Source organism: Hypomesus nipponensis, chromosome 16, assembly GCF_054491055.1.
Source record: "Hypomesus nipponensis isolate SF chromosome 16, ASM5449105v1, whole genome shotgun sequence".
Taxonomy (NCBI): Eukaryota; Metazoa; Chordata; class Actinopteri; order Osmeriformes; family Osmeridae; genus Hypomesus; species Hypomesus nipponensis.
In genome coordinates, this window is record NC_140376.1 from 7665001 (window position 1) to 7691279 (window position 26279).

The window sequence follows — 26279 nt, forward strand, 5'->3', positions numbered from 1 at the left end:
CTAGTCTTCTAAACAGATTCTACCAAGACTGTGTGGGTAAGCCAGACTCATCACTGACTGACAGATCCACTGATAGGCCCCTATCATACATGACCCCTGACCCAACGTCAGCACTACCAATCTAGTTGTCTGGTAATCCACCATTCATCCTCACAGTGGGACCAATGGGATGGCCCCCTTCTGGTTCCGGCCTCTCCCAGCCAGGGCCGTATATCACTTGGGTTCTTCAAACGGGTCGACTGTGGGGGTGTAGGAGGTGGGAGGGGCTTACGTAACCCAGCAAGCTGCAGGAGGCCAGCTGAAGGCTTAATGGGGTGTACCAAAGACAGTCCTGTGGTGACTTGTCAGTCTGTCTGTCTGTCTGTCTATCTGTTTGTCTGTCTGGCCTATGCTTGTCTGTCTGTGTTCCTGCCTACCTGTCTGTCCCGCTGCATGTCATACCTGCATGCATGCCAGTGTGTAAACCTATTCTGTATGGGCCCAAGGGTGTCAATACAGACCCTTGAAAACAGTATGTGGCCTAAATGCGGGGAGGCGGGCAAAATCTGTTATGTAACCCAGAGTAAAAAGAGGTTAGCCAAATATTTACAAGGTGCTGTTGGACTTGGTCATTAGGTCTGATCTCTCTGCTCTGTAGAGGACTGTATTCAACGGCCTGGGTCCAGTGATGTGCACATGACAGTGATTAACCATGAAGAGTCTTACCTCCATCTGCTCCCCCTCCCTCAGGGAACTGGGGCGGGATTTGTTCCCAACACACCACCATGCGAGACGGACTGAACAGCAGCCTGAACACGGGGCTGATCACGTTGCAGAACTACGGCTACCACCTGCCCTCCGGGCACGTCCAGCTCACCTTGGCTCACGAGCTGGGTCACAGTATGGGAGCTCCGGTTAGTACAGTACCACCTCTCTACCCACTAACCCTACCCACAACCCTCTCTACCCACTAACCCTACCCACTACCCTCCCACCCACTAACCCTACCCACTACCCTCCTACCCACTAACCCTACCCACTATCCTCCTACCCCCTAACCCTACCCTCCTGTCCATTACCCTCCCACCTACTAACCCTACCTTACTACCCACAACCTTCCTTCCCACTCCTAGCCTCCTACTCACGAACCCCAGCCTCTTATCCATCCCTACCCCTTCGTACTTGTAACTTCGATGGTTCAAATGTATTGTCCAATAAATGTACTCGTTCACCCTAACACATTTCGACAGTTTTCATGGCAGAACTGTGAATCACGATTGACCTGGATACCTAGTCTACTGACAATGACTGAGCACCCTGACAGATCGGCTTTGGTATACATTCCTGGTTGCAGAACACACAAATGCACACATATGTTGCATTTATCCAGAACAAATTGTGAACGATTTCCTCAGCACGCCTCCCACAGGGCTGGTTCATATTGAGCATGGACTGCAGACAGAGCGTTTTGTTCCGATCTCACAGACTGTTTTGATGAGCTGCCATAAAAGGAGACTGATGTCTCCACACTACAGATGTTGTCTGTCCATCTTCTATAGGTTTATGCAACCAGCTTCCATCACGCACGCACACACACACACACACACACACACGGTCACACACACACATTGAAGTACACACGCACACACATAAACTTTCCCCTACAGAACCACCACCAGGACCACCTGTGACCTTTCTCCCACTGACTTAAATGCCAACAACCCCCCCACCACCCCCACATCCCCCCCCCACCCCGCCCGCCCATGCCTCACCCCTACCCCAAAGAGGCCTCACGAGCATGGGTATTAACACCTCCATGGGTTGAGGGGCGGGGGGGGGGCTCCCTCGGCGTTCCTGGCAACATGAGTTCTGCTGCTGGATGTCAGCCTGTGGCCCTCCACCGTAGACGCAACGGCACATTGGCAAGGGGCTGCGGCGGAGCTGCTCGGCCCCCTCTGAGCGGTCCGGGGAGGGGCAGGGCGTGATGGGGAGAGAGGAGGAGAGGGAAACGGGGCCATCCAGAGCAGCCGACGGCTCCACCTGTGATTTAAGAGTCCGGGGTGGGGGTGGGGGGTGGGTGGTGGTGATGTGGGGCGGGGGTGGTAGGGCTGTTAGGGATAGAGTTGCTCTGCCCTTTGGCCTACTTCTCATCGGATGCCGCGGACAGACTGAAGCCATGCCGTGCTCAGTGACTCTCCGTTCCTCACAGGGCGTGCTGAGGGAGAGAGAGACCGCAGAGAAAGATACAAGACGGGAGAGGGAGACGTCAGGCTTATCATCCCCCTCCCCGCCTCCCCTCCCTCGCTTCAAAGCGGTCCACCTCCTTCCCTCGGACCTTGTTCCTTTCAATTGATTCGACGGAATCGAAACAAACTCCCCGGTGTCTCTCTCCTGCAGATGAGTCCAATCGTCTTTAGTTTGTGATGAGCAGAGACGTGCTTCCGTGTGGGCCGGGAGATGGCTTTAAGGTTGGGCCTGTTATCTGCTCCATGGCCTTGCAGCCAGTTCCGTGTTGTGAGAACATGGTGGCTCTCCCTTCAGATCCTCCGGTGTAGGCGACTCAGTATTCATCCTTGGCCTGTCCCTGACCCTGATTAAGTGAACCAAACGCTATCTGAATCCAACAGAAAAGTAAACGCACTTGTGGTTACCAGGGGAAATAAACTCTTTGATACAGCAGAACTTACTACAAGTGGATGACCTATGGACTCAAATCCAGTGAATGCCAGTTCTTTGTATAAAGTGCATCAATTGATTGCTTTATTTGAGGCCGGTTATAGATTGTTTCATGGGCAATATTGATGTTGGCCACGACATTGGGCTAGTTGGGCAAATGTGATTTCTTACTGTGTCAGCAATACACTAAGGGGAGTCCCTTGCTGCCCCAGAAGCTGCAAAGCATTATGGTAGCTGAACATTTGTTGACTTTTGCCAACAACCTTGTGAAATAAGATGTCCTCTTTCAACAGATTTTTTTTTTTTTTTAAGAAACAAAGAAACAACGTTTGTTTGTGCGTCATTTTATCTCATATTCAGCATGTCAAAGTGTTCTTCTGTGCTGCGATGTCGTGTTGCGTATTCAGATGTTCTGTATCCGTGTCTGTTCCCCAGCACGACGAGGGTTCTAACTGTGGGAACCTGGGTTCAACAGGAGGGAAAGGCCGGTTCCTCATGTTCCCTCAAGCCACCAACGAGGTGTTGGAGAACAGTAACAAGTTATCTCCCTGCAGCATCAAACACATCAGCAAGATTCTCCAACTCAAGAAGGACAATTGCTTTGTGGGTTAGTCTGTCTGTCTGTCTGTTTCTGTCTGTCTGTCTGTCTGTCTGTCTGTCCATTAGATCTGTCTGTCTGTCTGTCCATTAGATCTGTCGGTCGGTCTGTCTGTCGAACTGTCCGTATCTCAAAAAGCAACCTAGAGGTGAAACCTGTGTGTGTGTGAATGTGTTCCTTCGACAGTCAGCGACAATGCCATCTGTGGGAACCATCTCGTGCAGGAGGGGGAGGAGTGCGATGTGGGCCACAATGACACAGAACCCTGCTGCTACAGCAACCTGGAGGCGGCCGGGGTGCAGTGTCGTCTCAAACCCAACAAAGTGTGCAGGTAACTGAACTGTCATATGCAGAGAACACATCATGGGTCCATGCAAGGACCTGAGGCCTCAAAGTGCTCCTCTTCATGCCTGGAAGAAGGTCTGATAGTAGGTAGAACCGTGGGGGTGATGGTAGGACCATGGAGGGCCTGTAGGGAGGACCATGGTAGTGGTGTTAGCAAGATCGCATTTCCACATCGAAATTCGAAAACATTTCTGTGGTTGGGATTGAGGAGCCAGTCACCCCCTGTATTGGTGTTCAATTCAAAACAACATTCCAGAGGCACATTCTAGAATTGTTATTTGAGTTTGTGTGTGTGTCAGTCCCAGCCAAGGCCCGTGCTGTGCTGCAGAGTGTGTGTTCAGGCCCCCTGGGCAGAGCTGCGAGGAGGAATCAGACTGCGAGGAGAGGAGCGTGTGTTCCGGTGTCTCTGCCATGTGCCCCAAGCCCAAGGCCAGGCCTGACATGGCCCTCTGCAGCCTGGGCACACGAGTCTGCTTGAACGGGGTGAGTGCTGAGGGTGGAGCTGGCGTTTGGGGCATGGAGGCTGGGGCTTTGGGGGCTGGGGTTGGGGTTGGGGTTGAGGTCTGAGACTTGAGAAGAGGCTGGGGGTGAGGGTCAGACTTCAACTTTCCTAAACCCCTGCTCTTTGAGCTCCAGTCAGAAGGACCTGTATCTTCTTTCAACTGCACCCATATCTTCCAAGACCATGACTGAATTTCTCCAGTTGTGTTTATGATGATGAATGACTCTCCGATAGGGAATTCAGTCCGACAAAAACAACTGGAACACATTTGCACTGTACAGCCTGAATCTATGTCTCTCCTGGGGGCATGCTAGGGGTCCTAGGGTTTGCCTGAAATGCAAGAACTGGGCCAAAAATCTGTGCTCCCACCATAGCCCCACAGAACATATGAAGGAACACAAAACAGTGTTTTCTAAGAACGAGTTAGGATCTGGCAGAAGTTAGTTGGATGTCTCAGTCCTGCTGTTTGACTTCATTTCACTTCACACCATGAATAACCGTGTTGCTACTTGTCCCGGCCTGATCTCTCTCTCTCCTCTCTCCTCTTCTCTTCACCCCTCTCTCATCCATCCCTCACACACGCTCTCCCTCTCTCACTCCGTCTCTGTGTGTCTCTTCCTCGCCAACTCTCCCAATGTTTCGACGCTCCCCTCTTCTTCTGCTCCCCAGACGTGCGCGGCGTCTCTGTGTCTGAAACATGGCCTGGAGCAGTGCGACTGTCCGGGAGACTCCATGAAAGAGAAATGCCACATGTGCTGCCAGCAACCCGGTAACAGTCCCCCCCCACACACACACACACACACACACACATCCCAACCCCTGTCACCCATTCCTCAATCCTTCCATCCCTTCCTCCATCCCTCTGTCCCACTGTGGAATGAGTTTATGATAGATGACAAGCAGTCTGTGTCAATTTGCGTTCAGGTTCACCTCGTGCTTTAAATAGTCTGTGCAAAAAAAAAACTAGACCGTTTCCCCAGTGACAAAGATCTGGCCTATAGTGTCGAAACTTCAGCGTCCCCCACACTCACAAACCCAGGTGCCGTTGTTGGAAGCGCCACGTTTTCAACATGAAAACATTGTCGCTCATTAAATCTGAAGGAGGATCGACAACATGTACACCTTTGTCAGATACATATGCATAAGATGGAAAAGTCTGAATACAAGAAGATATTCTTTTCCTTCCTCAGAAAAGCCAAACACCTGTGCCAGCACCACCTCCTCTGTCCTGTCTCGTCAGTTCCAGGGCAAGAGGGTGGCTCTGGTTGCCGGGGCGCCGTGCTCATCCAATCAGGGCTTCTGTGACATGTTCCAGCTGTGTCGCCTGCTGGATGCCGATGGTCCTATCGCCCGTCTGAAGAACTCCTTCCTCCACCTGAACGACTACGAGGACTTGGCGGACTGGATGAAGGTCAGTTTGGGGGGGGGGGGCCACATGATCGACAACCGATCTATCGGTCAAGAGATCAAAACAAATATACGGTCGAAGGGGTCTGAAAGGTCTGGAGGTCTAGAGATCAATGGTCTGACAATTTCAATTCCCATGACTCCAAAAGTTTGAGAGTGTAGTGTCTGGGGCTGAAACAAGTGCCTGGGATTTGATCTTTGGTCTCGGGAATGAGTCGAGGCTTTAGAGTTAGCATTCTAGATGTTGGCACGGAATAAGCCTTGAGGGCCTCATTCCATAAGGGTGTTGACTGCTTTCCCGCCACACATTAGCATAGCAACACGTGTCTCAGGGCTGCATGCACAGCGTCCTGCATGAGGGGCTCATCCCTCTGGTGCCCCCGATCACTTTGCTCTGAGGTGCGGTTCGGCAGGAGAGCGTGGAGAATCGGGAATTCCCACTGGGGTGAGGAGGTGCCCTGTGGGTCGTGCTCCAGCCAGAGTTACGTAGATCTCCGCCCCGATCAGATGTCTGTTTGTCCCTCGGACGCGACCTGACCTACACAGCTCCGTCAATCTTTCTACTTATGATTTATTGATGTACCTCTGCTTGCAAGCCAAATACTTGGTTAATAAGACGGAAATGTGTTCAAATGGGGCACCTATTAGGAGCATGTCCTTATACAAGGATTGTTGAGAGTCATTGCGGTAAAGGCTAGCCAAGGGGATGAGGTCAACAGGCTATGATATGTCAACAACGATCAGGGTAAGCCCTCTCAGTTTCAGGGACTACTGTAACACACTATTGACCTTCTGCCATATTGAATCGTTTGATTGAACTTCTTTTGGGAAAGGTCCGCCGTTTTCGTGTTTAAATATATGTATCGGGAGCACCGTAAGTCTGTGTTGTGTTTGGGTGATTGTGCTTGACCGAAGGCTTTGGTTGTGTTGCAGGCATACTGGTGGGCCATCCTCTTGGTCATCCTGGTGGTGTCAGGGGTGATGGGCATCATCATCTGTGTGTTTGGACGTGCCCTGGACATGGGTGACCCCTGACCCCTCACCCCTCACCCCTGACCTGACCTCCCTATTTGATGAGGTCATGGGAGCACTTGCAGGACAAGACTGATGGCTTCACAGCACCACCGATGGTTGGGATTCAACCAAAGAAAATTGTACAAGATGCCATCAGTTAGTGCGCTGTCACACTTCATATCTGGTCAACGTTGGTGTCCTGATAGACAACAATAGGATTCATTGTGCAGGAGAAGTTGGAAAGTGAACAACCCCATAATGTGAATATTGGCTGGATTGATTTTTAAGACTGTGCTGATCTGTAGTAGGTTCAGAAACTCCTGGGACATTCTCCTGACACCTGTCCGAAGACTGACACATCCAGGTGCCTCTGATAGGCTAAATGCATTTACGATAACACAAGCCTCTTACAGTCTCAATTGTCGGTCCATACATCAACACTCAGGAACCCTCTAAGCCCTGCTCCCCTTCCCTCTGAACCACACACGTAGACACACACACATATACACGTAGACACACACAGACACACACACACACAGAAACCCCATGCACGTGTTTTGCTAAATGCACTGGGGTTGCCACGTGCGTTTTTTTGACCCTCCTGTGGGTTGAGCCTGTTCTCATTTAGAGGCAGCTGTCCACTGAAAGCTTGTTGGGTTAGGGTTAGGGTTAGCCTAACCCTGCCTAACCCTAGGGTTAGCCTAACCCTAACCCTCTCCCCTCCATCTCTCCTGCATCCAGCCCACGGAGATCCGCTAAAGTGTCCTGCATAGGTATTTGAACTTGAGGGCTAATTTCAGTTTTGACTATGGTCCAGGTTTCCACTTCAGAGGGAAATGGTTGTCTGGAGACCCCGGAGGAGAAGCGTCCAGTCCAGACTCAGGCTCTTAGGCTCATTTTGGTTGATTCATGATTCTACAGTGTTCGGTGCACTGGAAGAACCGTATGAATGTGGGTTTTGGTGTAGCCCGACTAGCTTAGCGACATGTAGACTGTGGATATGGAGTAGAGGCTATGAGATGTGGGTATTCTCAGCCTGGCCTGAGACAGCTCAAGCAAGGCTGTTCATGTTACCGTTTTTTTCCAATTGCTTTGACACAACTTTTTTTTGTAAATAACCCACCGTTAAACCTGACCCTCAAGGAGCCAAACAGCAGCCCAGATCTGGACAACTATGAGCACGTTCTCAGCCTCACACCATTTGCAAAATACTACACACAGTGTTTTGCTAATCACAAAACACACTTTTCTGCATTAGACACAGAAATAAAAGACGATGTCACTTACAGTAAGCAATCGGAAAAACTGTGATGATTTGATGCAGATATGACCATGAGAACACCCACTTCCTGTCACATGACAAAGGGACCACTTCCTGTCACATGACAAAGGGACCAATCTAGGTTTGTTTGGATGTGCGGCACACTGAAGCCCTTTTTTTATAAACTTCGCAAGAGTTCTTCTTCTTGGTTAGGAAACATGACATGGTAGCCTTTTTACTGTGAATACATTTTAAAATATATAAAAATAGACTCATCGTTTTGGACAGAACCCCTCACGAAAAAAAAAATACAAAACGATCTTCAGCAAGTGGTTGAAACTATGTGAGTGGCCTGACTGAACTAGCTTTCTGCAACACAAACAATAGACGTGCCCACGTGTAGCACTCATCAAAACACAGTCAATCAACCTAAAAATATTTCTCATTTTTATTTTGGTATACTGAAATATATTTACATTTAAGTGTATATACAGAAATATGTACTTTTCATCATAAGGTAAAAACATACAATATTTTTCTGTTCTACCAATGAATGAATAGCCGGAGTGATATGTACACAATACGGACCTCCAGGTAAGCAACTGGTTAAGTAACCCTTTCCTCTGTTTTCAGTGCAAAAACATTACATTTCCACTTCATTAAAAGTCTGAATAAAATTCATACAAATGAATGAGTCACAATGATTGCAGTACCAATCTCTATATCATTTGTTCAGTATTAAACCCACCAAGTGCTTTCATCAATCGAATCTGCAATGAATAACAAAACAACTATCCATTCTACTGTCAGTGATAAACTGTCTGCCATAGTTCACAGTGCAGAGTCTGTTGATATTCGCTGTCATATTGTACTTCTTTCAATGGCATTAGGTGCCCTCCCACAAACCACAATAAAACCAAAACCTCCTTCTCGACACCAAATGAAACATATTTGGTTTACATACAGCAGTACCTATTGATAGGTAGAAAATATACTGTACCAGGAAAATACTTAGTATTAATAACAGCTTTGTAGTAACCCATAGTAGATCTTAGTTAACTGACTGATATCAGTTATTACCGCAAATGCCACAACTACATTTGTTACTATTTAAAAAAACAGTATAAAAACTCCTTGCATTGCTGCTCAAGTGCTTGAATATGTCACAGTTATTGGAATAATGTGCAACTCAGATCTTACTGATACCAATGGTGTCATGTTCCATGTCCGAAACATGTACTTAAACACTACAACGATCAACATCAAACAAACAAAATAACATAAAAAGCCACATTGGTTTAGACACAACATTCATTTGCAACAGCAAGCATGTGTTGTTGCATGGCGACCATCTTTAAGGCACACATAGTCTGATCCTACAGTCACGCACGGTACTGAGGACGACATGGTGAATGCTCAGTCTGGAGAGGGAAGACAACCGAGGGGCCTTTCAGGGCCCCATGGTGCCCCACTGCCCCCAAACACCACCGCTACCACCACTGCTTCTAGAGGTGTTCACCTCCAGGAGTAACGGACCAAGTGGTCTTCATCCGCTTTGGGGGAAAGTAGGGTTTGAACTGGTCAAGCCCTCAAACCCCCAAGGCTTGGCGGACCACGTACTGTGTCGAATCAACATTAACCTTCACCTGTGCATGTTTTCTTTCTACAATTTCTGTTTGGACACTAAGCTCAGCTAAAAAAAACACACCAAAAAAAAACAATCCCCTTGATGTGGAAGTGTTTCGAAACGTTCCGAACGGAATCACTGAAGAAAGAGATGCGAGGGTTGCATCTTCCCCCCACCTCTCCCAGGTGTTTGACAAGTCAGGGCTGGATGTTTGCAGAGGGGGGGGCTCAAGCAGGACGCTCTGCCTGGCTTCAGTAGGATCTGTGGGCTTCTGTCCACCGCCGGCTCCACGCCTCATACAGTTGCCACCACTCAGTTACAGTGACGTGACACAAATGCAGTGTTTATGAAAATAATATTATTCACATAGCATTCTTTTAAATAACAGACTTTTCCTGTACACTGTGTGCAATGGAGTACTGTCTTTGGATCGTCTAAAAGACCGAACAAATTTGAGCTTCTTTTTTCTTTTTTCTTTTTTGTAAGTGCAGTGAAGAAGGCGTTCTTTGGCGGCTCCAGCGTTAGGGCTTCTTCATGGTTATCCTGTCAAAATAAAACTCAAGGTCAGTTCTCTCCAAAGACTGCACCATCCAACTAGTAATGACACTTCTAGACAAGAAGGTCAGAGCTGACCAGGTGACTCACCGTCTGGAAGGGCTGTTGCCGGACGACCTCCACTCGTCCTTGCATTTTACAAAGGTCACTTCCTGTTCCAAGATGTGAGCCTGAGAGTCTTTCACACAGAACACCATCCTTGCCGAACAAAACACAGAAATGCATGGAAAGTTACCAAACCAAGTTTCACTACTACTGCTAACCAGTGCCTCAAATCTGTCTGTTCTCAAAACAACAAAGGATCAAACTGCATGAGCCACTGCCTGTCTAAGTGGTTAATGGACTGCTCAATCAAGACTCACTTTTTCTGCGTCTCCCCCACTCTGATGCGGATCTTGTGGACCCCCATGCTGGAGCCCGAGTCACCTGACCACCAAGAAGACACCAATTTGAGCACGGAGGAGGCCGACCAGCTGGCAGACTCCTCCCACTTAAATTTGAGCATCATGAGGTCCCCAACGTCCTTCTCTGTCACCAGCAGGAACGAGTGGGTCTTATTGGTTGCAATTTTCTCTTTTCTGTACCAATGACAGGGGAGCAAAATAAAGGGGTTGCCATTAAGACACAACAATGAGCAATATGCAATTACAAATCCCTCAGACATCAACTCAGGTTACAAATATAAACAATGTGGTGACTAATATCATGAAACAGATATTGTTCATTCAAAATAAAAGACCACCTTCCTGGAGGTGTGCATTTTGCCCTCAAAAATGACTAAGATCACCATGGGGTTCCACAGATATAGATATATCACAAAGGTGTCCAGCAGTTACTCACAGTGCGAGTTCCAGGTTCTCTGCCTCTCCATTGGTCCCGAAGAGAGAGACAGTGAGGGAGGGCTCCATTTCAGACCGGTTCACCTGGCTGGAGAAATGGATCTTCAATTGGTAGTGGTAGACTGCAAAGGGGCAGAACAGCGGACCTTAGCAACAACACTGACATGACAACAAGCAAAACACCCTGGTCCTGAAATACATGCAAGAATGAAATAGAGGATTTCACGACCCAGCTAATTGCTATGATACAAAGTCTAAAGGCTATATCCGTATTGATATCAGTATTGACTACATCCGTTTTTAATCTCCTTCGACTCCCACTCTCGACCTTCAACCCTCCTGACCTCTGACCCCCGCTACTGACCTCTGAAGGGCATGGAGGCGCGCGTCTTGGTGTACATCTGCACGTCGCGTGCCCGCCGCACCCTGCCGATGTCGTATCCCACCGTGTTGCAGTGGCCCCTCCTGCAGCTGAGGCACACGCCGCGGTCGAACATGTCGTTGCTGCCGCAGCGGTACGCCTGGGCCGCCTGGTGTTCGTGGAGCAGCGAGTCGATGAACAGGTGAATGGAGCGTTCGTGCTCGCACTTGACTGCGTCGCTGATGGCTGTGGAGAGAGAGGGAGGGGGGGTTTGTTACAAAGACTGCCCGCTAAAGACTCAATTGCCAAACAGACATAGCTCCAATACTATTAGCTTAATATTACAGCTAAAACAAGGTTTAAACAGAAATGTGATTCCAGGTGAGGAAATTGAGATGTTTTTACTGGCTGCCCTCTGTCTCGGCAAGGGCACTATGCTTTTCCAGTGTCACTGACCAATTATTCTCTGTTCACAACTATAAACCCTACATTCTTCATTCAGACACGCTGCACCTCTACAGCACTGTGGGATGTCTATGGGATTAACATTTGTGAAAAACACGTGAAGCAGAGGGTTTGAAAACGAGCCTGAACACATTCTCACCAAACAATCCCAAATTGGCGATCCTCTCCAGGGCCCCCCGCAGGTTGCAGCCCGGCTGGAAGCCCCCTCCGTTGGGGTAGATGTCCACGTGTCCCACGGGCTGCTGGATCCCAATGCTGAGCCCCAGGGAGCCCCGGGTGAAGGTGTGGAGCACGTCCACAAAGTGAGCGTCGTCTGGGGACAGACGTCTGTGGGCGTGCTCCCCCTCAAAGTCTGGCCCCGCGGGATCTAGGCCTGCACGGAAAGACAGAGGAGAGAGAGAGACAGAGAGAGACAGAGAGAGAGAGAGAGAGAGAGAGAGAGAGAGAGAGAGAGAGAGAGAGAGAGAGAGAGAGAGACAGAGAAAGAGAGAGAGACAGAGAAAGAGAGAGAGAGAGAGAGAGAGAGAGAGAGAGAGAGAGAGGGAGACAAACAGACAGAGAGGGAGAGAGGGAGAGAAAGAGGTCATTTACAAAAGTGGTTAAAAGAAAATATGCCAATAAAAAGACAGCTGTAATTAGTTAAAAACAGAGTCAGTGAAGGCCCCAACCAGCTGTTTACCTGTTATTCTTCCCACTTTATTGGAGGCGTGGCTTCCAGCAAACCCTGCCACATGAGCTCCAAGGCTGTAGCCAATCAGGTGCAGGTTCTCCAGAGGGATGTTGGTGGTCTCCTGAAAGTAGTCAAAAATGCAAGTTAAGTTCATGCTGTCACAAATACTGTAAGTAAAGGAATGGATGGATGGATAAATGGACAGATGGATGAAAGATAGATGAAGTTTGAGATGGAGCCATCAGATCATATGCCATTGGGTATTCTGATGAAGGCAATCATTAGATGGACCCACCTCCATCCAGTCGATGAAGCGAGCGATCTCCTGGCCCACCATCTTGGTGTTCTGGGCGGCCACCACATAGTGGTTCTGGGCAGTGGTGAGCCAGTCCACCACAATGACGTTAGCATCTCGTTCCCTCTCGTACAGGGCCGACACCAGCTTGGCCACCCAACTCTCAAACATGCCACTCACCTGACAAGGGGAAGGGAGGGAAGGAGAAAGAGAGAGAGATGTGGGTTGTCACCAACAGGGATATCCAAACACAAATATAAATGTACTTCTCTACTTCTCCAAGCCTATCCAGGCCTGTCCTGGTGCATACTTCTAAGACAAGCTTTTGTTAACCGTCAAAAGAGTCTTGAGGAATTTGGGAGGATATCCAGTAGAAATAAAGGGTTATCTATAACTGTGAGACTAAGGATTGAAGTGCTGGACCAGTGATTGAGCAACACACTGAAGCAGGTTAGGCATGCTTGGACCGGCTAGAAGAACCAAACGGGGTCAAATCCAAAGGTTAGCGGTTGCCAGGTTAGGTCACAGCTAACGAAACCTAATGAAGAATAAAGGGAGAAAAACGTACTGTCCAACCGTGAATGACCAGGAAGGTCTTGGTGGTGCTGTTGAAGGAGCAGGCAGCGAGGGTCTCTGGCTTCCCTGGGACAATGTAGCAGAGGTCGTCGTCGGGCTGCGAGGGTTTCCGAAGGGAGAACCTGGCGTTGGCTCCATGGCTCTCATCCGGATGGTCGAACAGGTCCTTCAGAGGGTCCAGGAGGTTACCTGAATGGGGAAAGAGGATGGATGAAGGTTTATGTGCAAATAGAGACCATGTAGTCTTACAGAGTCAGTATTCCGGGCTTCCAAAACAGAATTGAGTGGACTATAATGTATTTCCAACGGTAGAATGGAATATTCCATTTCTATTCCATTCATTATTTAACTAGGATATTACATTCTATTGGAAAATAAGTTCATCTTAAACTAAAGAAAAAAAAGTGTGGTTGCATTCTTTAGTTCCTTAGCGATCAGTATTGCGATCAAGGTAAATCCTTGCTGTTTCCCTAAGCTGAGGGCTGAAGGTCTGGAGGGCTGGCTGGTGACGCCTGACTGCCCAGCATCTGAAGGCCCCTTAGTGGCTGAGCCTGGGAGAGGATCAGGGAGGTTACTGGGGTTCAGGCTTCTAGACGGGCCCCTTAGAACAACAAGGTTTCCCAGCTTTGTTCCCTAGCTAGCTGGTTCAAAGAATAGCTCAGTAACAGGCATCAGCCACCCTGCAGTCCAGCTCAGCTGACTGGGTGGGTGGGGGGGGGGGATTACTGAAATGATCTGACTATAGTTGGTTGGACTTAAATGCGAAATTGATAAATTAACAGGATACAGTTCATTTTTTTCTTCAATTTGGGGATAATAAAATGTACAGCCATACGTTTGTATGTACTGTCTATTAACCTGAACACACAATATTTTCAAACTGTCTACACTACCTAAAATACTTTTAAATTTACTCATAAAAGTTGGTGGGCGTATAAAGTGTTCTATGGTCGCTATAAAGACGTTGGCAACGTCATCTCATAAAGACTCATGCACAAGGGGGCATGCAGTCGCTCTCTACAGAAATCGACACCTGTTTCTCACCGATCAAATCGGTTAGCGAACTTCAAAGAGCATGCTACATCTTTGACTGTCACTGGGCAAATGTCAAAATAATGTATTTCTGTAAACCAGAAAGTGAACTTGCAACTCACCAAATATAGAATCAGCAAGCTCTTCTTCCAAGGAGGTCACATGAAGAAAAGTTGCGTTTAACACAAGAAAGAAAAGACATTGGACTTGCCAGCCCTTCATCTCTTTGTCACCGGATGTTTTGGGGGACACGTTTTCAAGATGCCAAACTTGTCTTAATTATTAACTGTAGTCCTAAAGGTTGTTCTCCTGTGCTTAATAATTCCCGTGCGCTCACTCGCTCGTAGAGGGTTGATATCTGAGCCACCTTGAACAGCTCAGTTCTTAAATAGCACCTCACCCTCTTGCAAACTCATTGGTTGCTCTCTCCCGGGCGGGGATGCGCCGTGAGTAGAAAGTAAATAATTCGTGGATTTTATTGCATCTGATGTCCCTCGTCCATACTTTTTTAAAGGAAAATATCTCTATGCTGATTTTAATATGAGACATCTGGTCAAACGTATTATTTGTTTGGCTTTGGAAAAACTGAAATTGTCCAAATGTCATACGATGTAAAAAAGTCCGATCTATCCCTCGTTTTGACTTGTAGCGAGGTCATACTGCCATTTAAAGCAACATGGGGTATAAGCTAAAGTTTAATAGTGAGGGAGTCTGATTTAATGGTAACTCATTGTTTTTCCATCTTCTCCACTGAGATTTTTACGTGTAGCACTTCAGTGTTGCAGCTCATCCACTGCATGTTTTACACATCAGGCTACATTCTGTTTCCCCCAGGCTACATCGGGTAACAGAAAATCACCCTGGATCTCAAGCCCTGACATTTTTAGCCGTCTACCAGAGCAGTCTAACAAGCCCATTGAGCGCAGGAGGCCCAGTGATAAGGGGCCAGGGTTAAGGTCAGCTAGTTACTACATAGGCCCCCCAGCCTTCGCAAAGGTTGGCTTCAACCTTGGCCCCTGCCTTCAAACATGGCCCATGCCTGCCCACCCCGGTATACAGTGAGAAGTCCCTCCGTCCAAGCCTGGAGGCCAGCACTGCTGAGAAATTGAACTTTCCCACAAACACACTATTATAATGTAGGCGATAGGCATCTTCCTACAAATCTGATGTCACTTCTGATTCGCTGGTCATAAGGAACCCGATAGGTACTGATCATAGCACCTCATCTACGCTCCTAAAGGATGCAGGCTGCAGGTCTGTTTTGGTTATTGGGATTTGAATCCTGGTGACCCTTGCAGCTAATACGCTTCATAGGGTGATCTAACTTTGTACCACAGTGACCATTGTCACATCTTGCTGGATCACTATTGTTCTGTCATTCATTGTTACCAAACGACAGAGGAGTCAAGTGGGTGAATGGGGAGTGCTGGGGTGTAACTGGCACGAGGCTACTGCAGTGTAACCTGACGCGGGCGAGCTTTCCACGAGGCGCCTGAAGTGTTTACACACCATACACACACACACACACACACACGCTGAGTCACTCTGATAACATTATCACCCGCCAAGCCCACGTGTGTTGCGTTCCTTCAAGTATTTAACAATGCAAGTGTGCCCAGTCTCAGTCAAGTGGATTGTTACTCGAGCGTGACTCTCCACCGATGACAGACACACACAGGCCTATGCTGTCCCCGACTGAAAACATCGCAGACTTTGGCTCTGATGGCGGAATCTCTCACCATTGACAGGTGTTCGCACGCACACACCACACCACACACACCCACACACATACTACTGGCTTCGATCTCATCCCGGCAGAAGTGGTCGTTCCTCCTGATGCTCTCCAGTTGGCTCAGGCATGTTGGTCTTCTAGGAACGGGTCCACGAGTTTCCTTGTAAAGCGGGAACAGCAGCGTAACAAAAACAGACGCAGCCGCTTTTCCCCGAGCCGCCCGTCTATCGTGTCCGGGGGTGGGAGAGAAGGAGCTGGGGGCGCCTGGGACGCCGATGATGTCGTTTGTTTTGATGGGAGCGGATCGAGGTCCAGTTGAACAGCAGATTCAGTTCAGGGGTAGGAAAGGGCTGGTCGAGGAGAACAAAACAACATGTTTGGGGAGTTTGGGAGAAGTAAACAGAGCCCCCACGAGGCCCCCTGCTTGGGTTTGGTATTGCTTTATGAGGATTTACTTACAACTGTCCTATCATGGATTGTTCCACAAACAGGACGTCTTCCCACAGTCAAGGGGTGGGGTTGGAGCTCTTATGGTCAGAGTAAAGTGGAGGTGTTACTGTGAGTCATTTGTGTCACAAAAATGTTTGGTGATGCACACGCTAATGGGAGGCGTGTGTGACCTATGGAGGTAGACAAAAAGACGACGCTATCTACCTCTCCCCAAAGTCTGACACAAATCAAATACATCATTCAAATACTTTAAAGTCAGGTGAAAAGAACAGGGGCTTTCATCATTCCATTAGTGTGTGTGGTTCGGGGGGGGGGGGGGGATTCCTGAGTGTTGATATATGGACCGACAAGTGTCATTATAAAGCTTTTTTTGAATGATTGACATCTTTCAGAGTGCATTCGATCCAACATGGGCCTTAAATCTCCTCACGATCCACAATAGAGTTCTCACATTATAACACTATCCTATCTCATGGCAGAAACTAGGGTTGGATTTAGAACATTTCAATGGACTCCAAGGATTACCCAATGAAATGACGCAATTAGATGGAAAGCTTCCACGAAATTAATCCAAATTTAAGGGAATGGGGAGTACAGGGAATGCACAAGTTGCTTGTGTGATGGCGTGCTCCGTATTACACAACTTGTTTTGCATGAGGAGACAGAGTTTGGAGGTCACCAAGCGGGCTGGTGGTGGAGTCTTAGCCGCAGCTCGCGGTGCGCGGCAGGTCTCAGCTGAGCCACAATGACGGCTCTGTGTGGGAGCCATCGGAGTAATAACACGGTTATGAGTTATGTCAGGAATCCAGCGGAGAGAAGCGAAACAGGAGCTGGCTTTCATGACCCATCATAATGACGGGGTAGTCAGCTGTCTCCTGTGGTGCCTTACTGTTTTTCCAATGTGGTTTAGAATCTTCCTTGCCTTTGATGTGGTCACGCCAGGTATGTCGTTCGGCGCTTTTGTATCGGCTGAATGATTTCATTAAGTGATTTGTTTACAAAAATCCTGGCATACTACTGTATGTCACTACGTTCACTGGGCGTTTTCCAGTGATCTTTTTCTCTCTAAATACATACCTTTAAGCTTAACTGAAGCAAACTGTCGCTTCTCCACCCTATGCAGTATACTCAAGGACTGGAAATCCCCATTGTCAAGGACTTGCAGGGTCCGCATATACTAAATTATGGAATAATGACCGCCAGAATACCCGAGTGTGGATTGGATTCACTTTATTTAAGTATGGTGTTGTTGTTTATACAGTGCACTGCATTGCAGTTCATAAAGTAAACCGGCCATGGAGTCTGATTTGATCAGCTACACAGAAAGCCAAGCGTGCAAAAAACAAAATCACAATGCTTCTTCTAAAAAAACACAGATTGACAGCATTGGAAACATGGCCAAATATATTACAGCTTAATATACAAATATATACATGTACAGGTACATTCAATAAATAGAATGAGATATTCCCTGGATGTAATATGGTTATTATGTAGGGTTGTTCACAGATTACAATGCAGTGACTGCAAAAGGCTTTACATTTACACATTAGATTTATTTAGTTCCAGATAACAGATTGACCCATCAAAAACAGGGGCATTTTAGTGAACTTCACACATTACATCATTGACCCATTTAGGAGGACATATAGGTACTTTAGGGAATCAGAATTTAGCACATAACCTCAGATCTATGTGGGTAAAAAAATATTTCCAAAACAATGTTATTCTTGACCTTCAAGAATGTTCCACTGGGATTGCGGGGAACAGAGAGCCCTTAAAGTGACCCGTGCCAGACACAATAACCAGGCAAGAACAAGCATGCATTCACTCATCGATAAACACATTTTTTACCCATATTTATATAATACTGATTGAGAAAAGCTATTTACACAAAAAAGAGCTAAATATCTTTGGGCCGCATTGTGATATAGCAAATGTAGCGTTAGTGGTTGCGGCACAATAAACATAAGCGACGTTAGCCATGATTATTTTAGCATGAATGCCTGGTAAGCAATGCCTATCACTTTCCACCTGTTTAACAATCGATCAAGCTCACACGGGCAAATACTACCTAGATGTAGAGACATCCATAGTTCAAACAAGGCAGACATAAACAGCAAGAATGAAGGACTTAAAAAATGATATGTTGCCGAAGGGAAGTTAGTCATTGTTCTTAAAGACAAATATATTGGCATGTGGTCGAGGCAATTGTAACATTTGCCATGAATATTGGTCATAAACGGATGGATGGGTGGTTGGACTGTTGCGTGAAACGATGAATGAAAGACAAAAACCCAAAGCAGACTCCAAACGGGACAAGGTGGTTCAGGCTGTGCTTGGGAGCATGGAGAAGGCAGAGAAAAGGGAGGAGGAGGAGGAAGAGTAGAAGGTGGAGGACAAGAAGGAAGAGAATGAAGAGGGGGAGGAGGAGCGGAAGGAGGAGAAGGCGGGATGACATCGGACAGAAGGGAAGCAGAGGCGCGCGGCGAAGGGGATATGCAAAGTCTCGTATCCTCTCTGTAACTGTGCCGGAAAGTTCTCCCACTCGTCCTGCTCGGCTTTGGTTGGGGTGGACGGACATGGTGGGGGCGAGGGTGGTGGGGGGGTCGATCTAGTCAAGGGCTGCTTCAAGCATCGTTCTCTTCGAAAAGGCTTCCCTCGGTTTTCAGCCTGTGCATTCTGGATGGACAGAGAGAGAGAAAGGGGGTCAACAACTAAGAACAAACTAAAAGGACTTTCAGGACGCGGGTGTCCGCTGTTGATATGGGCCTTACCTCCTCTCCTTGCGACTCAGGGTTGCCTCCTTGGACTTGACGAAGACGGCGTCCTCGCCCCCACGGCTGAGGTACGCAAACTCTCCCTCCTTGGACCTGAAGATCACCCTGAACGTCCACAGACAAGGAAGTCAGGCACCGCGCGTCTCACGCTCAGAGAGCCCTCTTTAAAACGACAACAACGCGAAGGAGTTGAATCGAACCGAACGACTCACTTGGACTGAGTCTCGCCGGCCTTGACGCGAAGCTTCCGGATGTGGAACTTGTTGCTCCCCCACCAGTCCGACCAGCTGAGCAGCGCGTCTTTCTCCCAGCGCAGCTTGACGATCATCAGCTCGCCGATGTCCGTGTCGGTGGTCAGCAGGAAGGAGAAGGTGCTGTTACCGTTCAGGAAGGGCCTGGGGCGTCAGGGGTCGAGGAAAGGTCAGGGGGTCAGTACACTATACATAGAGAGCGGCCAGTGTTTTTTTTTGTGTGGGAGGGCGTTGGCTATTTTGCTCTCTTGAAACTATAAATAAACAAAGTTTGTCATGCAGGATTTGTTTGATGTGAGGGTGTGTGCGTGGGATGGTAGCCAGGTGTGGTGTGTGCGGGTGTGACTCTGGTGCCGGTACGTACATGGTGAGGGGGATGTCCTCCTTCTCTGCTTTGGTGCCGTACAGAGACACTCGCAGAGGCTGCTCGCTGAAGCTCATTTCGTTCTTGCTGAAGAAATGCACCTTCACCTGGTAATGGAAAACTGTTGGGGGGGGGGGAAGGGAGGGGGGAGGGGCAGATAGAGAGAGAGGGAGAGACGGAGAGAGAAAGAAGGAGGGGTGAGCGTTTCTGGCGCGCAGGCCCGTACGCTGACACGCACCTGTGGCCTGTGCAGTTCCGACACAACCCTCTCGCTGGGCTCGTCGTTCCGGTGACTCGTGGTCATTATCCCGTCCTGCCTGCCTAGTCTTCAGCCTGCTCTCCCACATAATCTCCCTCTGTACCTCTTACGTCACCTCCTCATCACCCTCCAGCCGGCTCAGATCAGGCCCATAGTTAGTCTCTGGGAGAGGGAAGGTCCTCTTACACCTCTCACCAAGCTGTGCCAGGCTTCCCGGCGAGTTTGTGAATCATTTACATACTGTGCGCCAAGTGAACATGGAGTGCCGGTGCCAAAATAGTGTAGGAAAGAGCCAGCTGTGCAGAGTATCCTGTAAATCAGTAACCTACCCTCACCCCGACACGGAAATACCCCCAGCGGGCCCCGGGGTCATGTGACAAGGCCGTGGCGAGCTAGCCTTCTCCTCGTGGTTCCACACTGACGTGCGGCATGTGCGGACGTGGGTGTGTGCGTGTGTGTGTGGCGATTGCGCGTTTGTGTGTAAATTTGTGTGTCTGTGTATGCGAGACATGCTGTGCTTATGTAACAAGCACAGGCTGTTTAAGACTCCAAAAGGCTCTAAAAGTTGGATTAGGCTTTCTCAGCTTTAGGCACAATAACTACATTCAGCAGCAGAATAACAAATCAAAATAACCTGAAGACAGCAGCTACTACCCGCAAATCAAATATTGTTTACTCGTTGTTATGAACACGTTTGAATTTGAGAATGAAAAACTCAAAAAGAAGCTGTCTAAATTTCCGTCCTGAAATCTCCCTCTCCCCATCTCTGTATCTCTCTGCATCTCTCCCTCCCCTACCAGCCCTCCTCCCACTCAGCTTTGAAATCCACGGTCGTTCCCCCCCCCCTCCTCTCCCACCCCCTCCTCCTGCCTCCCCCCATCCCCCCCACCCCGTCCCTCCTCCGCCAGCTCACCTTTGTAAGGCATGGCCTCGCGCGTCTTCAGGTACATCTTGGCGGTGCGCGGCGTGCGCACCTTGGTGACGCTGTAGCCCATCTTGTTGCAGCGGTTCTTGCGGCAGCTGAGGCACAGGCCCTGGTTGAAGGCCTCCTTGGTGCTGCAGCGGTAGGCCATGCTCTGGAGCTGCGCGTTCACCAGGGAGTCGATGAACAGGTGGATGGAGCGCTCGTGGGAACACTTGACAATCTGGTCCATGTCTGGGGATGGTAGGAGGGGCGGGGAAAACAGGCGTGAAACTAGGCCGGTGATAGGCACTGTCTGGGTCTGGACCCCTGTCCTGTCTCTTGACATGCCAAGTATAAGAGCGACAGGCCAGATGGCGGGATCTGTGTGTTTAGTCTATGATGTCACAGACTTGGACTGTAGACACTGACGCTTCTTATGAGGGTTAGAAAGCCTCTTGAGGCTGTCTGTAATGCAAAGCTACCCCCCTCTTGAAAATGTACAGCTGTGTAGTAAAGGTGTAAAAGCAACATTTTAGTTTCTTTGGTGTCGAGAAGAAACACTTGGTGACATCGGAAGTAAGAATACTGGTGCTAGAGTACAGTACAGTACATTGGAGTAGACTAGACAGTAGAGTAGAACAGAGTACAAGAGTATGGCAGAATCAAGTGAAGTGCGTACTCTGGAAGCCGGAGGAGGCGATCATCAGCATGGTGTTCTGGAGATCGCAGCCCGGCTGGAAGGTGCCTCCGTTGGGGTAGATGTCGATGTGGCCCACGGGCCTCTGGATGCCAATGCTGCGGTCGGGGGAGCCCCGGGTGTTGGTGTGGATCACATCCACAAACTCTGCGTCGTCTGGGGACAGCGTGCTCTGCGAGTCGGCGTACTCAAAGCTGGGTCCTGCCGGGTCCAAACCTGGGAGGGAGGGAGGGAGGGAGGGAGGGAGGGAGGGAGGGAGGGAGGGAGGGAGGGAGGGAGGGAGGGAGGGAGGGAGGGAGGGAGGGAGGGAGGGAGGGAGGGAGGGAGGGAGGGAGGGAGGGAGGGAGGGAGGGAGGGAGGGAGGGAGGGAGGGAGGGAGGGAGGGAGGGAGGGAGGGAAGGAAGGAGGGAAGGAGGGAAGGAGGGAAGGAGGGAAGGAGGGAAGGAGGGAAGGAGGGAAGAGGATAAAGATAAGAGATCAATCCTGATCCTGGGGCAACCCCAGAGTTACATGGAGAGGTGGAGGCTGTACGAGAGAGACAGGTATCTGGTGGTGACAGACAGGTCTAGGGGTGGTGTAGGAAGAGAGACAGGTATCTGGTGGTGACAGACAGGTCTAGGGGTGGTGTAGGAAGAGAGACAGGTATCTGGTGGTGACAGACAGGTCTAGGGGTGGTGTAGGAAGAGAGACAGAAAGAGGAGGTGAAAGGAGAGGCAGATTGTTTGGCGTGTGTACCTGTGATCCTGGAGACCTTGTTCTCGGTTAGGGCTCCAGCTATGCCTGCCACATGGGCCCCCAGGCTGTAACCCAACAGATGCAACTTCTCCCAGGGGTACTGGAGCTCCTTCTGCAGGGGGAGGGGGGTGGAGGAGATGAGAAGAGATGAACCAGATCCAGATGAACCAAACTCTGGTCAGACTCCAACATTCAAGATGGAGGATATGAAGGATTATAGTCGAGGATTACACTCAATCAAAGTCCAGGAAACCAGATCTGTATTGTATCTCGAGCAGCCGTTTCATCATCTCAGATCCATGGCCTATTCTAAGCTCCACATGCAGTTCTTGTTAGCAGTGAGCCTTGTAATGACTGGCTATTGCTGGGTGAACACGGCCGTTAAAAAACACGGTTAGGTTATGTATCACGTCATAACCAAGAGAGGAGATTGACCTCCTCCACTGCAGTTCAGAGATGACTTCATCAGCTACACATTCGACAACAACATGACTTCTGAGGAGGCTGAAATGTACCTCAGACACGATAACTAGACTACTGTTTCTCCGACACTCTCCCTACGTTTTCCAACTAAACCAGTCCCTCCTGGTTTTCCCAATCCAATAGGGAACATTTGTATCATGTTTGGGTTTTAGATATTACATGTGTTGATAGAAAATTCCAAATTCCACTTGTATTTTTTCACAAAATCTCCTTGTTTTTTAATATTTACAACTAGTATTTGTTCAGAAGGAGGCGCCTACCTGTATCCAATTGACAAACTTGGCCACGTCCCGGCCCACTAGCTTGGTGTAGGCGGCGGAGGTGGTGTAGTGTTGCTGGGCGCGGGTCAGCCAGTCCACCACGATGACGTTGGCACTGGGCTCCCGCTTGTACAGGGCAGACACCAGCTTGGGCACCCAGCTCTCAAAGAGCCCGGTGATCTGCAAACGCATATGCACAGACACACACACACAGACACACACACAGACAGACACACACACACACACACACAGACACAGACAACCAAGATCAGGTCATCCTCTGACCCGATATGCTCAAGTCCTTTCACCTCATTGTCTAGTCAGTGCTCTGATTGGATGCTGGCCAGGCTTCGGCAGGGTCACGGCTAGCATGATTGGTTATGATGACTTTATTGTTAGGCATTGGGCTTGCTACTCATTATGAGGCTGTTTAATTGCTGAACTTGTTTTGGGGTAAAGGGGAGAAGGGAGAGGTAATGATAGTATTACAGAGCCAGTTTTTCAGAGGATCTAGGTGGACTTTGCCCCAAACTTAGCATAAAATGAGCATTAATGGCTCCAGAAAAAAAGGATGTTTAAATAAGTACGCAAAGCATGGCTATATGTAATGTCGACAACTCTTAGCTAGCTCCACTTACCGTCCAGCCATGGATGATGACGAAGGTCTGTGTATCGGGGTTGAACTCGCACTCTGCGATGGTCTTCGGTTGGCCGGGGACGAGGTAGCATAAGTCGTCATCGGGGGTGTCAGCTGTGCGGAGAGAGAACTTGGACACGATGTCAGTGTAGTCCAAGAGCCAATCCGGAGTGGTGGAGAGCGTTTGGCTCTTCGTGGTGTTACCTGGACAACAGAGACACATTAGGTGCATAATGATGATGTCAGACTTTTGGGTTATTTCAAATTGGGTTATGTCATAGACTTTTGGGTTATGTTGATTATGCAAAAAAGTGAGTATTGAGATCTTGAGTAATGAGTATTAAGTACAAACGACAAATATTTAGCCTATTACAAGTATTTTCCATAAGTCTACCAAATAGATCTGGTCTTAATTCAGTAAACTTGGACATGTAGATCTAAAACATCCAGTCATCAAATATGTTATCATCATTTAAAATACATTTCCAGCATTTATGGGTTATATACAGGGGCCTGTTCCATAAAGCGAGTTTACCGAATATGGAACAGGCCCCTGGTGTAACATATTTTAAACTACAACAATATAGTTTTCCCAATTTTAGCAGATCATTGTGAAAATATGTTTTTATTGGATAAGTTCACAGATACATCTATTAAAGAAAGGTGACAATAAAACTAAATCCAGAATCCGTTTGTTATGTATTTCAACTTGATAGGCTATTTCTATTATGAGGTAGGATATCGCCCCCTTTTGTCTCACATGCATTAACCAGCTTGAATCTTAGTTACTTGAATCAAGTTTTCGCAATTAAATTGTAGTATAATAATAAATAAATATATATAATAGTATAAAGTGCTGAAATTTTACATCTGAATGTGTGTAAAAAACGAAATATTAAATAGATTTAAAGTGCAAATGGACCTACATTTCTTCCATTTGTAAATAAAATGGAATATAAACGTCTTTAAAATCGTACAAAGTCTGAAAAAACAGACCTTAAATAAATTAAAGTGATTATAAACTATTTCAAGAATGTTGCGCCCCGGCTGAGCAACTGGGAAAGTTTGGAGTCCCTCATCAAAGCCCGGATCGCTGCGTGGGTTACTCTCGGTCACTCGCAGCGGACTGAATTAATTATGCCCCTCCCGTAAACACTGGTGTTTATTTTATGACTGCAATTCAACATTGCAAGTCATTGTTTTTGCAGCTAGTCTTGTATTTTTGCAACCAAGCTTTTTAATGTTGATTGCAGGAACACTTTAGAATAACCAAAAATGCTTACCTAGAAAAGTTGGGTCATTGGTAAAAGAAAGGATTGCACAGATTTTTGACAAAGTTATCCAAAAGGTGAGCAAATAAACATTTTCCATTCCCATATTATTGTTGGACTTGGTTTGTTCCCCTGACAGGTCCCGAATAAAAAGTTCCTTGAATTTTGTTTTAACAGTGGTATATCCAATTACACGGGTCACTTTTAGACAGACTCCGGCCAAAGAGTGGGTTCTAAGTTGCGGTGAAGGCTAAAGGTTCTATGAAGTCTGCCACAATTGCGCTCTAACTTATCTTTATGAGGCGCTCATTTGAATAAACATTCACCATTGGTCTGGAATAAGTGGGCTGGGCTTGAACCCTTTCCAAACTTGCTATTAGCTCTGAAATCATTCACAACTCCCCCTGCGCCAGCACGAACGACCCCATGCTTGGGGGAGGAGGCCAAACATGTGTTAGTTGTAATTTGCATGGGTTATTATGCGATGATATTCTTGTTATGACAATGTGATAAATACCTTATATAGCATATATACATAATCTTGCACAACATGTGATTACATCTTAATTAAATAGTCAATAAAAAGTAGGTAGCCTAATAAAAGTTATATTCTTTTTTCAGCGTCATCCAATGATTTCCCATTTCAAAAACACTCGCATTTTGTGAGATCATGTTAAATAGGACAACATTTAAACTGGCTATGATTTGTCCGACACTAGCCAATATGGCAGAGAATAATAAACAAAAATAAATAGAAAATTGAATTAAAGAAATTGAATTAGACTTTAATTCCAGAACATTATCAGAAAATTGTTATGGATTTTTCTATACATTTTTATAGTAGATTTATATCAACAAAGATTGAAGAGTTTGGGTTTATGGAATGGCGAGTTTTGACATGCAAATTATTATTTGGAACCGATTGAGGGGCCACAGTGCTTTCGCGTCAAAGATCTGGCCAGGACTGAAGATGTCTTTACTTTCTTGTGCTCGGAGGGTCTGGGTGTGTTGAGAAGCCCGCTTGCTCATTGGTTGGTCTTGTAGAACGGTTACTTGCAAAGGGATTTGGAAACAATAGCAAAGCTCGGTGGACTAACAATGATGCCACGAGTCTAAGAAGTCCGAGAGTGTGCGCGACGAATGTCCTTTGTTCTGAGATGTAGACAGAACTACTTGGTAGGCTAAATGCGTTCCATTGCGACAGTGAAACACAGATGTTAAAAACACAATTTCCATTTCATGCTGGCAACAAAA

The 26279-nt window shown here is 47.8% G+C and overlaps 3 protein-coding genes across 3 annotated transcripts in view; 1 reads left to right on the top strand and 2 right to left on the bottom strand.

The window, feature by feature from the left end:
- The window catches only part of LOC146254650 (disintegrin and metalloproteinase domain-containing protein 10), a 27479-nt gene extending 19006 nt beyond the window's left edge, over positions 1-8473 (top strand). The window contains exons 9-15 of the mRNA XM_084675494.1: positions 730-893; positions 3091-3262; positions 3440-3584; positions 3898-4081; positions 4770-4869; positions 5291-5511; positions 6441-8473. Coding sequence (XP_084531620.1) covers positions 730-893; positions 3091-3262; positions 3440-3584; positions 3898-4081; positions 4770-4869; positions 5291-5511; positions 6441-6542 — 1088 coding nt within the window. The 3' untranslated portion in view covers positions 6543-8473. The remainder of the gene's footprint in view (positions 1-729; positions 894-3090; positions 3263-3439; positions 3585-3897; positions 4082-4769; positions 4870-5290; positions 5512-6440) is intronic.
- Positions 8474-9747: 1274 nt separating this feature from the next.
- Positions 9748-14563, bottom strand: lpl2a (lipoprotein lipase 2 a). Its single transcript, XM_084675495.1, has 10 exons — positions 14325-14563; positions 13163-13359; positions 12595-12774; positions 12309-12420; positions 11769-12002; positions 11168-11410; positions 10805-10925; positions 10327-10542; positions 10055-10162; positions 9748-9952 (listed from the first exon to the last, which is right to left on the bottom strand). The coding sequence occupies exons 1-10, from the start codon at positions 14422-14424 to the stop codon at positions 9931-9933; spliced, it is 1533 nt and encodes a 510-aa protein (XP_084531621.1). The 5' UTR covers positions 14425-14563; the 3' UTR covers positions 9748-9930.
- A 3034-nt stretch (positions 14564-17597) lies between these two features.
- On the bottom strand, positions 17598-25311 carry lpla (lipoprotein lipase a). The gene is made up of 10 exons (XM_084675506.1): positions 25038-25311; positions 23756-23958; positions 23118-23297; positions 22375-22486; positions 21622-21855; positions 20952-21194; positions 19780-19900; positions 19377-19559; positions 19162-19269; positions 17598-19066 (listed from the first exon to the last, which is right to left on the bottom strand). The coding sequence occupies exons 1-10, from the start codon at positions 25129-25131 to the stop codon at positions 19015-19017; spliced, it is 1530 nt and encodes a 509-aa protein (XP_084531632.1). The 5' UTR covers positions 25132-25311; the 3' UTR covers positions 17598-19014.
- Between the last annotated feature and the right edge of the window lie 968 nt (positions 25312-26279).